Genomic DNA, 14,120 nt, shown 5'->3' on the forward strand with positions numbered 1-14,120 from the left:
CTGGGCTTCTTCCGTCCCACTCACCTCATCTCTCAACCCACATCAGGCCAGGTGAACAGATGTGAGCAACTTGAAAAATTTTAGAGACCCGAGGCTGGTGGGGCACCCCTTCAGCAGGTCTATGAATGGTTAAAGCCCTGAAGCTTGCTCTTGATGGATGAGCCATAAGCAGTGGGGACCAGACTCGGACCTGGAGTGGAGTTGCAAGAGGGTCAGGAGTCACTCTTGTGACTCCAGACGTGGATCATGCCACTGGGATAAAACAGTCTCCATGACACTTGGGGGTGGGCGAGGGGAGATGGAAATGGTTTCTAGGTGATCTCATCAAATCCAGGATTTTACCCTGGAAGCACTTCTGATTCTGTTTACAACCTAGAGATGAAATATACAGAACTGATTGGATACATACGCTGATTGGATCCTGGGTTGACACCTCTGATGTGTTTAAGGACCTGGATTATAAACCTTTTGAGTTCAAATCTAGAACCTGTGACTGACATTGGGTGTGATCTCAAGCAAGTTGCTTAACCTCCCTGAGCCTCACTTTCTGCATCATATGCTGACAGTTACAGATTCCACCACATATGACTGTGCTGCTGCTGCTGCTAAGTCACTTCTGTCGTGTCACACTCTGTGCGACCCCAAAGACGGCAGCCCACCAGGCTCCCCCGTCCCTGGGATTCTCCAGGCAAGAATACTGGAGTGGGATGCCATTTCCTTCTCCAATGCATGAAAGTGATAAGTAAAAGTGAAGTCGCTCAGTCATGTCCAACTCCTAGCGACCTCATGGACTGTAGCATACCAGGCTCCTCCATCCATGGGATTTTCAGGCAAGAGTACTGGAGTGGGTTGCCATTTTGTGTAAACCATTTTCCCTGCGCAGTTTGAATACCTGGCAAATGACTGTAAAAAAACATCCAGAAGTGCCTCTGGGTGACCTAATCAGGTAGGTACCCTGAGAGGTCGAAAATTCCCAGGTGATTGGTTTCTGAGGCTGGGATCCAATCAGCAGGGCATGGCCAACCAAAGAAAGCTGGTCTGGGACTGCAGTACATCCATCCCCGGCTCTACAAAAGGCCAGGTGCTCCGGCCAGTATCCCAGTCCCGGAAACTCTTGGCCCACGACGCTGAGGTCCCTGAACACACACTGGATGCACCGATGGTGAGTCTGCACCATTTAAACCAGACACCAAAGTCTGTGCGCTGGGGTGGAAGGTCAGCAGCTTCCAGGTGTACAGTCATGAGGCCTAGCAGGAGTACACTCTTGGGAAAGAGGAACCCAAACATTCGAAATGGCTCATTTCTTCAAGGGGTTGTTGACTGGGCACTCCTGTGTGCATGCACTGTCCAGGGGATGCCCTCACACAGACAGGTTCCTGCAAGCAGACAGCGCTGAGACCTGTTCAGTTTCATGTCCCCGAAGGTCCCTTGAGGGCAAGGATGCTGCCTGGATGGTCCCCTGAGTCCCCAGATCACTATGTGGAATAGGGTGGCTGCAACCTCTGCTTACAATGGAAGGATGTGAAAAATGTGTGACTGTGACCATGTATGGAGGAGTCTGGGTGTATTATGGCATTAATAGATATTGGACAATTAAGGAAGAGAGTTATAATCTATGAGGGACGGGCACGGATTTCTTCCTACCTTGAAAAAAATGTATTTTTATACTCAGCTTTATTGAAATAGGGCTTCCCTTGTGGCTCCGCCTTCAATGCGAGAGACCTGGGTTTGATCCCTGGGTTGGGAAGATCCCCTGGAGAATGGAAAGGCTCTGCTGCTAAGTCACTTCAGTTGTGTCCAACTCTGTGTGACCCCATAGACAGCAGCCCACCAGGCTCCTCTCTCCCTGGGATTCTCCAGTCAAGAACATTGGAGTGGGTTGCCATTTCCTTCTCCAATGCAGGAAAGTGAAAAGTGAAAGTGAAGTCGCTCAGTCGTGTCCGACTCTTAGCGACCCCATGGACTGCAGCCTACCAGGCTCCTCCGTCCATGGGATTTTCCAGGCAAGAGTACTGGAGTGGGGTGCCATCACCTTCTCCTATGGAAAGGCTAGCCACTCCAGTATTCTGGCCTAGAGAATTCCAAGAACTGTATAGTCCATGGGGTTGCAAAGAGTCGGACATGAATGAGTGACTTTTGCTTTCACTTTATCAAAGTATAATTGACAAACTCCCATAGATTTAAAATATACAACATGCTAATATGATGTATGTATATGTTGTGAAATGATGACCATATTCAACATGGTGAACACAGTAATCACTTGCTATGGATACCTCTCTGTTTTGGGTGATGATGCTCAAGACTTACTCTCTTAGTAAATTTCTGGTATTCAATTAACTGTCATCACCAAGCTATATATTAGATCCTCAGAACTTAATTGTTTTAAGACTTTTTGCTCTTTGACCAATATCTCTCATTTACTGACCCCTCAGCCACTAGCAACCACTACTCTTCTCTCTGATTCTATGAGTTCAAATGCTTTTTCTTATTTTACATACAAAATAGTACTATAAGGGTTAGGTCTCTCTGATATTTCTCATAAAATAATGCCTTCTAGGTTCATCCATATTGTTACAAATGTCAGGATTTCCTTTTTTGATGGTTGAATGATGTTCTGTAGTATATACACAGGTTTCCTCTGTTCTCAGAAAGTGCAACATTTCTATGAAACCTCTTGTAAGCTGAAATGGTATAAAGCCTTAGGACCCTTCTTGCTAAAGGATTAGCAAAACAAATGAAGACAAAGCACAGATGGTCACGGAGAGAGTTCAAGGCTATGGCACTTCATGCTGAGATGCTGAGTGTAGTTCCCCAGGGAGGGTCTGCCAGTCTACTCAAGTTCACTGCAAAACAGAGGATGAACACTATTTTCACTTTCAACTCTTTTTGTAAAAGCAAAAATCATTTTTTTTTTTTTGTAGATTACTGAAAACAAGTACTAGTGTAGATTTTCCATAAAAGGGAAATGGTAATCCTTCAAAAAGCGCTGGATACCTGAATAGCACATAATCATTCATCTGCTGAACAGACACTTGGGTTGTTTCCATATCTTGGCTATGGTGACTAGGGCTGCAATCAACCTCGGAGTTTAGATCTCTTTTCAAGATATGAATTTCATTTCCTTTGAACACCCAGCAGTGGAATACTGGATCATACAGTAGTTCTGGTATTTACCTTTTCAGGAGGTTCCATACTGTTTTACACAACAGCTGTAAAAATTTGCATTCCAAACAGTAGTGCTTGAGAATTCCCTTTTCCCCAAATTCTGCCCCAGATTTATATCTTGTCTTTTTGATATAGCTATTCTATCGGGGTAGAGGTGTTATCTCACTGGAGTTTCTATTTGCATTTACTCAATAAACAGGTCAAACAACCGCACAATTGCACTCATCTCACACGCTAGCAAAGTAATGCTTAAAATTCTCCAAGCCAGGCTTCAATAGTATGTGAACCGTGAACTTCCAGATGTTCAAGATGGATTTAGAAAAGGCAGAGGAAACAGAGATCAAATTGCCATCTTTCGTTGGATCATCAAAAAAGCAAAAGAGTTCCAAAAAAGCATCTACTTCTGCTTTATTGACTATGCCAAAGCCTTTGACTGTGTGGATCACAATAAACTGTGGAAAATTCTGAAAGAGATGAGAATACCAGACCACCTGACCTGCCTCTTGAGAAACCTGTATGCAGGTCAGGAAGCAACAGTTAGAACTGGACATGGAACAACAGACTGGTTCCAAATAGGAACAAGAGTACATCAAGGCTCTATATTGTCACCCTGCTTATTTAACTTCTATGCAGAGTACATCATGAGAAACGCTGGGCTGGAAGAAGCACAAGCTGGAATCAAGATTTCCAGGAGAAATATCAATAACCTCAGATATGCAGATGACACCACCCTTATTGCAGAAAGTGAAGAACTAAAGAGCCTCTTGATGAGGATGAAAGAAGAGAGTGAAAAAGCTGGCTTAAAATTCAACATTCAGAGAACTAAGATCATGGCATCTGGTCCCAACACTTCATGGCAAATAGATGGGGAAACAGTGGCAGACTTTATTTTGGGGGGCTCCAAAATCACTACAGTTGGTGACTGCAGCCATGAAATTAAAAGACACTTGCTTGCTCCTTAGAAGAAAAGTTATGACCAAACTAGATAGCATATTAAAAAGCAGAGACATTACTTTGCTAACAAAGGTCCATATAGTCAAGGTTATGGTTTTTCCAGTAGTCATGTATGGATGTGAAAGTTGGACTATAAAGAAAGCTGAGCGCCAAAGAATTGATGCTTTTGAACTGTGGTGTTGGAGAGGACTCTTGAGAGTCCCTTGGACTGCAAGGAGATCCAACCAGTCCATCCTAAAGGAAATCAGTCCTGAATGTTCATTGGAAGGACTGATACTGAAGCTGAAACTCCAATACTTTGGCCACCTGATGTGAAGAGCTGACTCATTTGAAAAGACCCTGATGCTGGGAAAGATTGAGGGCAGGAGGAGAAGGGGACGACAGGGGATGAGATGGTTGGATGGCATCACTGACTCAATGGACATGAGTTTGGGTAAACTCTGGGAGTTGGTGATCGACAGGGAGGCCTGGCTTGCTGTGGCTCATGGGATCACAAAGAGCTGGATGTGACTGAGTGACTGAACTGAACTGAATAAACAGTATCTTTTCATGTGCCTATTGGACACCTGTGTGCTCAGTTGCTTCAGTCTTACTATTTTTTGCAACTCTATAGACTGTAGCCAGGCTCCTCTGTTCCTGGGATTCTCCAGGCAAGAATACTGGAGTGGGTTGTCATTTCCTCTTCCAGGGGACAGTTGGTCTATCTCTTGACTAATTATTCCCTTTCATTATATAATGATCTTCTTTTTCTCATGTAACGGATTTGGCCAGTGAATTTTCCTGATATAGTGTAGCTAACCTGGTTTTTGGTTTCCTTTTCCATTAAATATATTTGGTCGTCATTTCACAAGCTTACTTGTGTCCTGAAATCTTAAACATGAATCACATTATGATTTTTAAAACTCTGTGGGACAATATCTATGTAGGGGTGGTGGGATATTTTTACATTCATCTAGATTCCCACATCCACTGATAGATAGGGTGGCATAGGAAGAGTTTTCATTTTAGAAATATTACTCTGACTGTCTTGAAGGTTACATAAGATGGAGTCCTCTCATTCACAGAGGCCAATGAAGAGGCAATTGCAGGCTTTTGGGATAGACTAAAATTGGATCAATAGGAAGGGAGAAGCATGAACTTGGAACTGGGATTTGAGCTAGGTAGGGTACATGACGGAGAAGGCGATGGCAACCCACTCCAGTACTCTTGCCTAGAAAATCCCATGGACGGAGGAGCCTGCTAGGCTGCAGTCTGTGCGGTCACGAAGAGTTGAACACAACTGAGTGACTTCCCTTTCACTTTTAACTTTCATGCATTGGAGAAGGAAATGGCAACCCACTCCAGTGTTCTTGCCTGGAGAATCCCAGGGATGGGGAGCCTGGTGGGCTGCTGTCTATGGGGTCGCACGGAATTGGACACGACTGAAGCGACTTAGCAGCAGCAGCAGCAGGGTACATGAACTTCCTTTTTTTTTTTTTTTTTTCAGGACTCCACAACTGAAGCTCAGCTATCAGGCAATAGCCAAGAGGCTTCAAGAGACTCTTACCTTGAAGCAATGGAAGAGCTTGAGGCATTTTTCCAGGAACTCAATGATACATATGGGACAGAAACCTCAGCGGCACCAGAGGCAGAACTCTGTGCACCCCTGACTGCTCATGAAGAGGACAACCAAAAGGAGCCCATGCAGAACCAGGTGAAGAGGCTTTGGACTCACAGTGGTGATTTATACGTGTCCTAACATCTCTCAGACACTTCTTGTGCAGAAATAACATCAACCCATGTTAAAGCCTGTGATTTGCCCCATGGAAACTTAGGCAAGATCCTTTTTGACCCAAGGTGACCTCTTTTGAGGACAGTAGACCAGCAGTAACATCCCAGATGTCAGATGTCACTGACACCCCAAACACATCCTGAGCTTTTAGAGGGTGGATGCAGACCTAGAGCTGGGGGAGTGAAAATCAGAAGTCTTTCATTGAGTCCATTTTCTCTGAGGTCCTCACAGTTATATCTGTCAGAACTCACTAAGGAGTTCTCTATTCTTGAGGAGCTTTCAGTTCAGTAATGGAGGAAGGGAAGCAGACTGGCATCACACTATTTCAAGAGTGAGAATGGGAGGAAAGGAAGTGCCAGATTAAGGTGTCATTAGAAGTTGACTTTCCACGAGGCCTTCATCTCTGAGAATCCATAAGTTTCCATGGTCCTTCTTGGTGGAGTGTCTCCACGGTGACATTGACCTCATGAGCATATCCTATTTCTACACCTCCAAGCGACAGTGGCCTTCGCTCCACTGTGGCTGGGAAATTTTCACTTAGGTTCAAGCATGATTATATATAACAGTTAAATTTAAGGCCATTTCTCATTTCTATGGATTTTGTTTAGAAGAAGACTTCAGAATGTCCTCAGCTTACTTATTCAATGGATGTATCATGATAAGTTTTGATTATAGTCCCTGGGCAAATTAGCATAGCTGTCTCTCTGCTCTGAGAGTCAGGACAAGGTAGAAGAGTCTGGGCTTTCTTGGCAGGGATGAGAGTGGGAGATCATATTTAGTAATACAGGCTACAGTCACTGAGACAATTTGCTGAGAGAGGCAGACTTAGAAAGGGACCAGACGTGGATATGGCAAAACTGAGCAGGCTGATTGATCAGAGTATGACAAGAGCTGCAAGGAGGCACATAGGGTGAAAAGGTGTGAGACTACTGACATCGTGGCTTTTGGCAGTCAATTGTAAACTTTCTACCAGATGTTTAGGAAACCTATACGCCCAGTGATGGTGTGTGTGTAGAATTAGAATTTGAACTGGGTACAACATCTGACTGGTGGCTCATTCAGTAAAGAATCTGCCTGCAATGTAGGAGACCTGGGTTTCATCCCTGGGTCAGGAAGATCCCCTGGAGAAGGAAATGGCTACCCACTCCAGGATTCTTGCCTGGAAAATCCCATGGACAGAGGAGCCTGGCAGGTTATAGTCCATGGGTTTGCAAGTGTTGGACATGACTTAGTGACTAAACTACCACCACCACCACATTTGAACTTGTAACATTTTTTTGCAGAAACCCACAGCTGAGGATCTAGTTCAGTTATCAGGCAACAGCAAAGAGGCTTCTATGACATCTTACTTTCCGACACTTGAGGACATTGAGGAGTTTCTCCAGGAGGTCAATGAGACATATAGAACAAGAATCCCGGCTGCACCAGAGTCAGACCTCTGTGTACCTCTGACTGCCCATGATGACGTCAGCCAAAAGGAGTCCCTGCAGAAGCAGGTGATGATTTTTTGAGGCCCACAAAGATGATTTATGCATGTTCTGTCATCCTTGGGACAGTTTTTGTCCATGTTAAAGCCTTACTTTGCCCCTTGGAAACCTAAAGCGACTTTCTCTTTGACCCCAAGGTGACCTCCTTTGATGAGAGAAACCCTGCAGCAGCATCCCAGTTGATGGATGTCACTGACACTCTTAAGACATTCATCTCTGATTGTCAAGCAACAGCCGTTAATGCAAACAAGTTGACAGTCCCCAGTGAGAATAGCCAGATGAAGACCCTCAGTGATGACCAGAGCCTCTATGGAGGTCAGATGGCCTTCAGTGGGGTCCAAACTACCTATCTGGGTCAGATGAAGAAACTCAGTGATGAAGACACTCCCCATCGAGTCTATATGATGCCACTTTCCTCAGCATCATTGCTATATCCTAGAATTCTGTATGTTGCCAGTTCTCATTTGATCCAAGGACAACCTGTAGAAACACAGAAGTGGAATCCCAAGATTCAGAGGTGTCCATTGCAGAAGAGGCCTGACATTTTGAGGCCCTACATCTGCACCTATAAGAACTGTGGGAAAGCGTATGCCAAATCTTCCCACCTGCGGATCCATGAGCGTGTGCACACAGGTGAGTACAGACTGAAGGGTGGGGGTGTCAGGGAAATAGCTAAAGGCCTCTGCATTTACAAAACATTGGCATCATTTGAGATCTTTGCCACCTCCCTCTAAGTCTGGGATCCAGAAGACTCTAGAAAAGGTTGGCCGATCTGAAAGGGTATAAAAAGCAGTCCTAAGAACAGACTCTAGTTCTGCTCCAGAGGCAACCTGGCTGCAGCGTTTTGTGGTGTTGACTGCCCGGGATGATGGAAGAAGTGGAGGGCTTTGTTTGAGCTCTTAGGATGGTCCTGACCCTACCTCTTCTGGGACTGTCTCTTTATGGACTCCCATAGTCCCAATAGATGACCCCCACTCAACCTTCTCTACCCACCACTACCTTCCTGCTTTCCCTCCTACTTTTCTTTTTCTCTTCCTCTTCCACCTTCAGCCCTCTAGCCTATCCTGCCCTCCTCCTCTTCCTTTCCTGTACACACCGTCCAGCCCTGTCTTCTGTCTCTCTCTGTCCCGCCCCAACATGCCCAACATTTTTCTTCTCCATTCTTTTCCAACTTCCTTGTCCCATGCTACCTTGAATCATGACGAGTCTCCCTTTCTTTCTTGGTTCCAGGAGAGAAACCCTATAAATGTAACGTGAATGGATGCACGTGGGCATTCTCCCGTTCATCTGAGCTCAACAGACACAAGAAAAGGCACACGAGGGAGCGGCCTTACCTGTGTACTATATGCGACAAAGACTTTGCCCGACGCGATCACTTAAAGCAGCATCAGAGAGTCCACAGATGAATTTCTCCCATGATGACAAGCCCAGCAGCCTTTGAGGAAAGGACTTGAACTGAAAGAGTCTCCCTGCTAAGACTTTGCTTGGCACCTAGCACTGTGCCAGCACATAATCGATGCTTAATATTAGTTTTAAATTTTAAGGTTTTCATTAATTTTTGTATAAATGTAATGTATAAAGAATATGTGTATGCATTTCAGTAGAATCAGAAGCACTCTGCATTGACTTTTCTGTACATAGTGAATGTTTTCATCAGTGTGTTATGAATCCTTGTAGAAATCCTTTATTTCTTTATTCCTTGTTCAGTTCAGCTCAGTTCAGTCGCTCAGTCGTGTCCGACTCTTTGCCACCCCATGAATCGCAGCAGGCCTGGCCTCCCTGTCCATCACCAACTCCGGGAGTTCACTCAGACTCACGTCCATCGAGTCAGTGATGCCATCCAGCCATCTCATCCTCTGTCGTCCCCTTCTCCTCTTGCCCCCAATCCCAGCATCAGAGTCTTTTCCAATGAGTCAACTCTTCGCATGAGGTGGCCAAAGTACTGGAGTTTCAGCTTCAGCATCATTCCTTCCAGAGAAATCCCAGGGCTGATCTCCTTCAGAATGGACTGGTTGGATCTCCTTGCAGTCCAAGGGACTCTCAAGAGTCTTCTCCAACACCACAGTTCAAAAGCATCAATTCTTCAGCACTCAGCCTTCTTCACATTCCAACTCTCACATCCATACATGACCACAGGAGAAACCATAGCCTTGACTAGACGGACCTTTGTTGGCAAAGTAATGTCTCTGCTTTTCAATATGCTATCTAGGTTGGTCATAACTTTCCTTCCAAGGAGTAAGCGTCTTTTAATTTCATGGCTGCAATCACCATCTGCAGTGATTTTGGAGCCAAAAAAAAAAAAGTCTGAAACTGTTTCCACTGTTTCCCCATCTATTTCCCATGAAGTGATGGGACCGGATGCCATGATCTTCGTTTTCTGAATGTTGAGCTTTAAGCCAACTTTTTCACTCTCCTCTTTCACTTTCATCAAGAGGCTTTTGAGTTCCTCTTCACTTTCTGCCATAAGGGTGGTGTCATCTGCATATCTGAGGTTATTGATATTTCTCCTGGAAATCTTGATTCCAGCTTGTGCTTCTTCCAGTCCAGAGTTTCTCATGATGTACTCTGCATAGAAGTTAAATAAGCAGGGTGACAATATACAGCCTTGACATACTCCTTTTCCTATTTGGAACCAGTCTGTTGTTCCATGTCCAGTTCTAACTGTTGCTTCCCGACCTGCATACAGATTTCTTAAGAGGTAGGTCAGGTGGTCTGGCATTCCCATCTCTTTCAGAATTTTCCACAGTTTATTGTGATCCACACAGTCAAAGGCTTTGGCATAGGCAATAAAGCAGAAATAGATGTTTTTCTGGAACTCTCTTGCTTTTTCGATGATGCAGCGGATGTTGGCAATTTGATCTCTGGTTCCTCTGCATTTTCTAAAACCAGCTTGAACATCAGGAAGTTCACGGCTCACATATTGTTGAAGCCTGGCTTGGAGAATTTTGAGCATTACTTTACCAGCGTGTGAGATGAGTGCAATTGTAGAAATCCTTTATTCCTTTAATAGAAATCCTCTATTTCTATTTGTACATGTAAAGATGTTTTATGTAGATGATTGTAATGCGTGCATAGTTCAAATGTGTTAAGAAATTAGCATTTCAGTGGGAAGTGGGAGGGAGGTTCATATGTCCACCTATGGCTTGTATGGCAATGTATGGCAGATATCAAACCAATATTGTAAAGCAGTCATCCTCCAATTAAAAAGAAAGAAAGAAAAAAAGAAGAAAGAACGTAGCATTTCATATCTGAGCACCTCATTTCTTTCTTTGGAGATCTATTTCTACGGAGTTACGAGGAAAGGGACGCTTGGTCACTTCCAGTGTCAAGTGGTCTCGTTGAATGAAACTCATTTGGATGAACTTCATTAAAGAGTTGAACCTCCTGTCTTGGCTGTTTTTCTCTAAGGCAAAGTGTCTCTTTTCCCCTTCTGCTTTCTCAGGATACAGCGGTGGAGGTGTTGGAGGAGGAGGACTGGTCAAGTGCTGGCTGCCAGGGGAAAGATGTTTCCTCTCCCTGGGGCCTCAGGCTTCTGCTGACATGTCTGCAGCCGCAGTGACCTGGGGTCTGTTTCTCTCATCCTGGGCGTGACTGAACACCTGCTCCTGAGGAGCTTCGCCATCTTCATCTGCTGTTTAGGTCCTTCTCCCAGCTCTTGCAGGCCCTGTCCTCTTAGGTCTGACTTGAACCCTCATCCAAGTACCAGCTTGAATAATATTCCTTTGAAAAAGTGTCTGGGTAAGCCCTCCATTTACTTCCAAGTTTGGGGCCACTCAGAAAGGTACTTTCTACTGCAAGACTTCAAAAAGAAGCAGTTTGCCCTGCAGCATTTAAAGTTCTACTTGACCCACACACTCTCACTGCAGAGGCCCCAAGAGGTAGATTCCTGGGTCTTTGAAGGTCTCACATTAATTATCTCTTAATGTGGTATAAAGTATGATATGAATTAATATAAGTACAAAAGTAAACATCTGTGAGAGCCCATCACCCAATGGCCTGCACTCAGGTATTGAGATGATCAATCAGGACAATGAGCCAACCTGAAAGTAGAGATCAAGCCTTTATTCACTTACTGCTGGAGAGTGAGCAGGAAACCAAAAGAAGAGGTGGCAGCTCTCCAGCGTTCCTTCTTTCCTTGTGAAACACCAGGCAAGGGTTACATTACATACAGTTACGGGGGAGTTCTCTCATTGCCTCCAACAAAAGACCTCTATCATTTTGCAGAAGGGAGAGAGAGGTGGGAAAGGGGAATTCTAGGAGTGGAAACATGTTGAGTCAGATGGGAGAAGAATGCTTCAGCCAAGAACCCTAGAAAGGAGGTGTGGGTGTCCTTGCAGCCACTTGCTTCAGAGATTTTGCACTGCAGGGATCTGCCCGGTTGGTGTAGGGTGGGGAGCTTCCAGCATGAAGCCATCCATAGTCTTGTAATGGCCTGGCCCAAAAGATCACAAATAGGTCTTGACCTCCTGGAACTGGACTCCTTAATTCAACCCCTGGGTCCTTTAGTATCTGAATGAGAAGCAGAGGTTACACCATCAGGTCCCCTGTGAGCCAGACCTTGAGGGGGTGTGACCATGCTGACAGGTGAGTACAAGGGCCATGATCTAAGCCACTCCAAGTCAAATGATTAGGCCTGCCTGGAGGAGTGAGTGTAGCCATGGGCCCCTATGTTTGTTAAGCAAGATAAAGATGGCCTATAACCCATTAGGGTCTATTCCAGAGGGCCAGAAGGACTTCTGTCTCAGCCTCCTAATGGACTGCTGTAATTTGCCAGTTTTCTTGATCCGAGTCTTGGCGATGGCACAGATCCCCTCCTTGACTGGGCAGCTGGAAGCCAAGGACTAAGCAGTCAGCCAACACTACTCAGGCCAAGGAGTGGGGGCTGTTCTGTTGTGCCTCCAATGCTCAGAAAGTATCATTAATAACTTCAACAAGGGCCGAGGGCAGGTTGCATAGAACTCTTTAATAATTGGAGGCTTCCAGCTGGGAGAGAAACTACCCAGTCTGGGCAGAGTAGGAGTGTAGGAAGAAGGCCACCACTAGTGTGGCCAAAATTCTCTGACAGTGGGTCTTCCACTGCTCTTCCTGATGTTCCAGTGGCCTCCTTCTCTGACAGGAGTGAGCTGGCATTTAGGGAGGTGTTTTGCTCCTGCAGAATCCAGTTGCATCAATAAAGAATGTCACACTGATGATGCTGGTTCACTTGAGGTACTAGAAAGGCCCTAACTGACCAATAATTGCCTATCAAAGGAGATGCACTTTTCAAGCAAATCAGAGTTGATGAATCCAAAGCCAACTAACACAACTGGCTTATGACACTCTTCTCCTGCCCTAGACTCCAACTGGTGATCTGAGAGATTGTGGAGACATGTAAGACAAGAGTAAATGTGGATAAATGGGGCCCAGGAAAAGGGTGACTGGGTGCGCCATTGGATGGCTTCCTGGCTTTCACTGGTAGAGTCCCACTCTAAGGAAGCAGCCTTTCTGGTAACCCAGTAGACAAATACCATCAAGATCCCCAAATGGGTCAGTGGGAGGGCACCAGTTCCAAAGCCTCCCACCAAATACTGGGCCATCTCCTCTCCTTTTTTCTCTTCCTTCCCAACCAAAGTGTATTGTGTCGGGGCACTTTGAAAGAGGGGGCCTGTGACAATGCACCCCATTAGTAGATGCCCCATCACAAGGTGTAAGAAAATGATCTTTGTCATGGTAAAGGCAAACTAACCAAGTCTCTATCTAGGTCTCTTTGAATTACTATGGAAAGTGACCCTGAAGGACTTTACCTTCTTTTCCGGAAAGCATGAGCCTCAATAACACACTGAGTTGCAGAAAGTCTAACGACACCAGGGACCTGCTCACAGTCACCAACAGTCACGGCCTGCAACTAGAAAGCTTGGCTTTTGGCTTCTCCAACATCCACTGTGCACCTGCTTTAACCATAGGTGAAGAGAATGCATCGTCCTGAAGTAAAAAGAACATCTGCTTTGAGGGTAGGGATCAATGCCGCCCTTCCTATGACACCGATGCTAGAGCTCCCTGAAAGAGCCCCTTCCCAAATGCCAAGGCCATACTGACTTACCATATACATGCTAATTTCTTTCTTTTGAAAACTTGAAGGAATATTTGTCATGTTTGATGTATGCTTTTGTTCTGAGAGATATAAAACTGTGCTGAATGCCACGTACCTCCGGAGCCCTTTCTTCCTTGGTAGAGACTGAACTCCCAGACTAGTCCTCAGTATGGCTAAAATAACACTCTCTTCTATTCCTTATGTCAGACTATATAATGATTATCTGGGTTGACAACCACTCGGAATAGTACCAGTCAAGGGTCAGATGTTTGCAGGTAGACAGTGATGTTTTTACTGTTGTGCGTTTGTGTGATCAGACATATATGACTCTTTGTGACCCCCATGGACTATAGCCCACCAGGCTCTGTCCATGGGATGATCCTGGTAAGAATACTGGAGTGGGTTGCTATTCTTCCTCCAGGGGGTCTTCCTGACCCAGAAATGGAAACCACAGCTCCTGAATCTTTACCACTGAGCCACCTCAGGCCCCAGACAAAAGTCTTCTACTTTCTTATGGACCTGGGAGACCTGGAGAGGAAGAGGAAAAAGGGCTAGATGTGGAGAGATATGAGTCATAGTGAAGAAATTTGCCTCACCAATGCCTCCAGTAAAGAGGCTTATGGATGGAAGTGAGCAGGCAAGAAACAAATCTTTCATCAGCCTGTCTGAT

At 45.2% G+C, this 14,120-nt stretch overlaps 1 protein-coding gene across 2 annotated transcripts; it reads left to right on the top strand.

The window, feature by feature from the left end:
• The first annotated feature begins 567 nt into the window (after positions 1-567).
• LOC129655553 (Kruppel-like factor 18) lies at positions 568-8,917 on the top strand. 2 transcript variants are annotated; one of them, XM_055586103.1, is made up of 5 exons: positions 571-1,162; positions 5,609-5,815; positions 7,177-7,389; positions 7,518-8,013; positions 8,611-8,917. In XM_055586103.1, exons 1-5 carry the CDS (start codon positions 1,016-1,018, stop codon positions 8,784-8,786), a joined length of 1,239 nt encoding a protein of 412 aa, XP_055442078.1. In that variant the 5' UTR covers positions 571-1,015; the 3' UTR covers positions 8,787-8,917. The 2 variants fall into 2 exon arrangements, with proteins under 2 accessions (XP_055442079.1, XP_055442078.1); XM_055586104.1 differs by lacking the exon at positions 5,609-5,815 and having other exon boundaries at positions 568-1,162.
• The last annotated feature ends 5,203 nt before the right edge of the window (positions 8,918-14,120 follow it).

Source organism: Bubalus kerabau, chromosome 6 (assembly GCF_029407905.1).
Source record: "Bubalus kerabau isolate K-KA32 ecotype Philippines breed swamp buffalo chromosome 6, PCC_UOA_SB_1v2, whole genome shotgun sequence".
NCBI lineage: Eukaryota > Metazoa > Chordata > Mammalia > Artiodactyla > Bovidae > Bubalus > Bubalus kerabau.

Bases quoted from the DNA above. Each gene is read 5' to 3' on its own strand.
- LOC129655553 (XM_055586103.1), top strand. From the start codon at position 1,016: ATGGCCAACCAAAGAAAGCTGGTCTGGGACTGCAGTACATCCATCCCC. The intron at 1,163-5,608 runs GTGAGTCTGCAC...TTTTTTTTTCAG, and splicing joins ACACACTGGATGCACCGATG to GACTCCACAACTGAAGCTCA. The intron at 5,816-7,176 runs GTGAAGAGGCTT...ATTTTTTTGCAG, and splicing joins AGGAGCCCATGCAGAACCAG to AAACCCACAGCTGAGGATCT.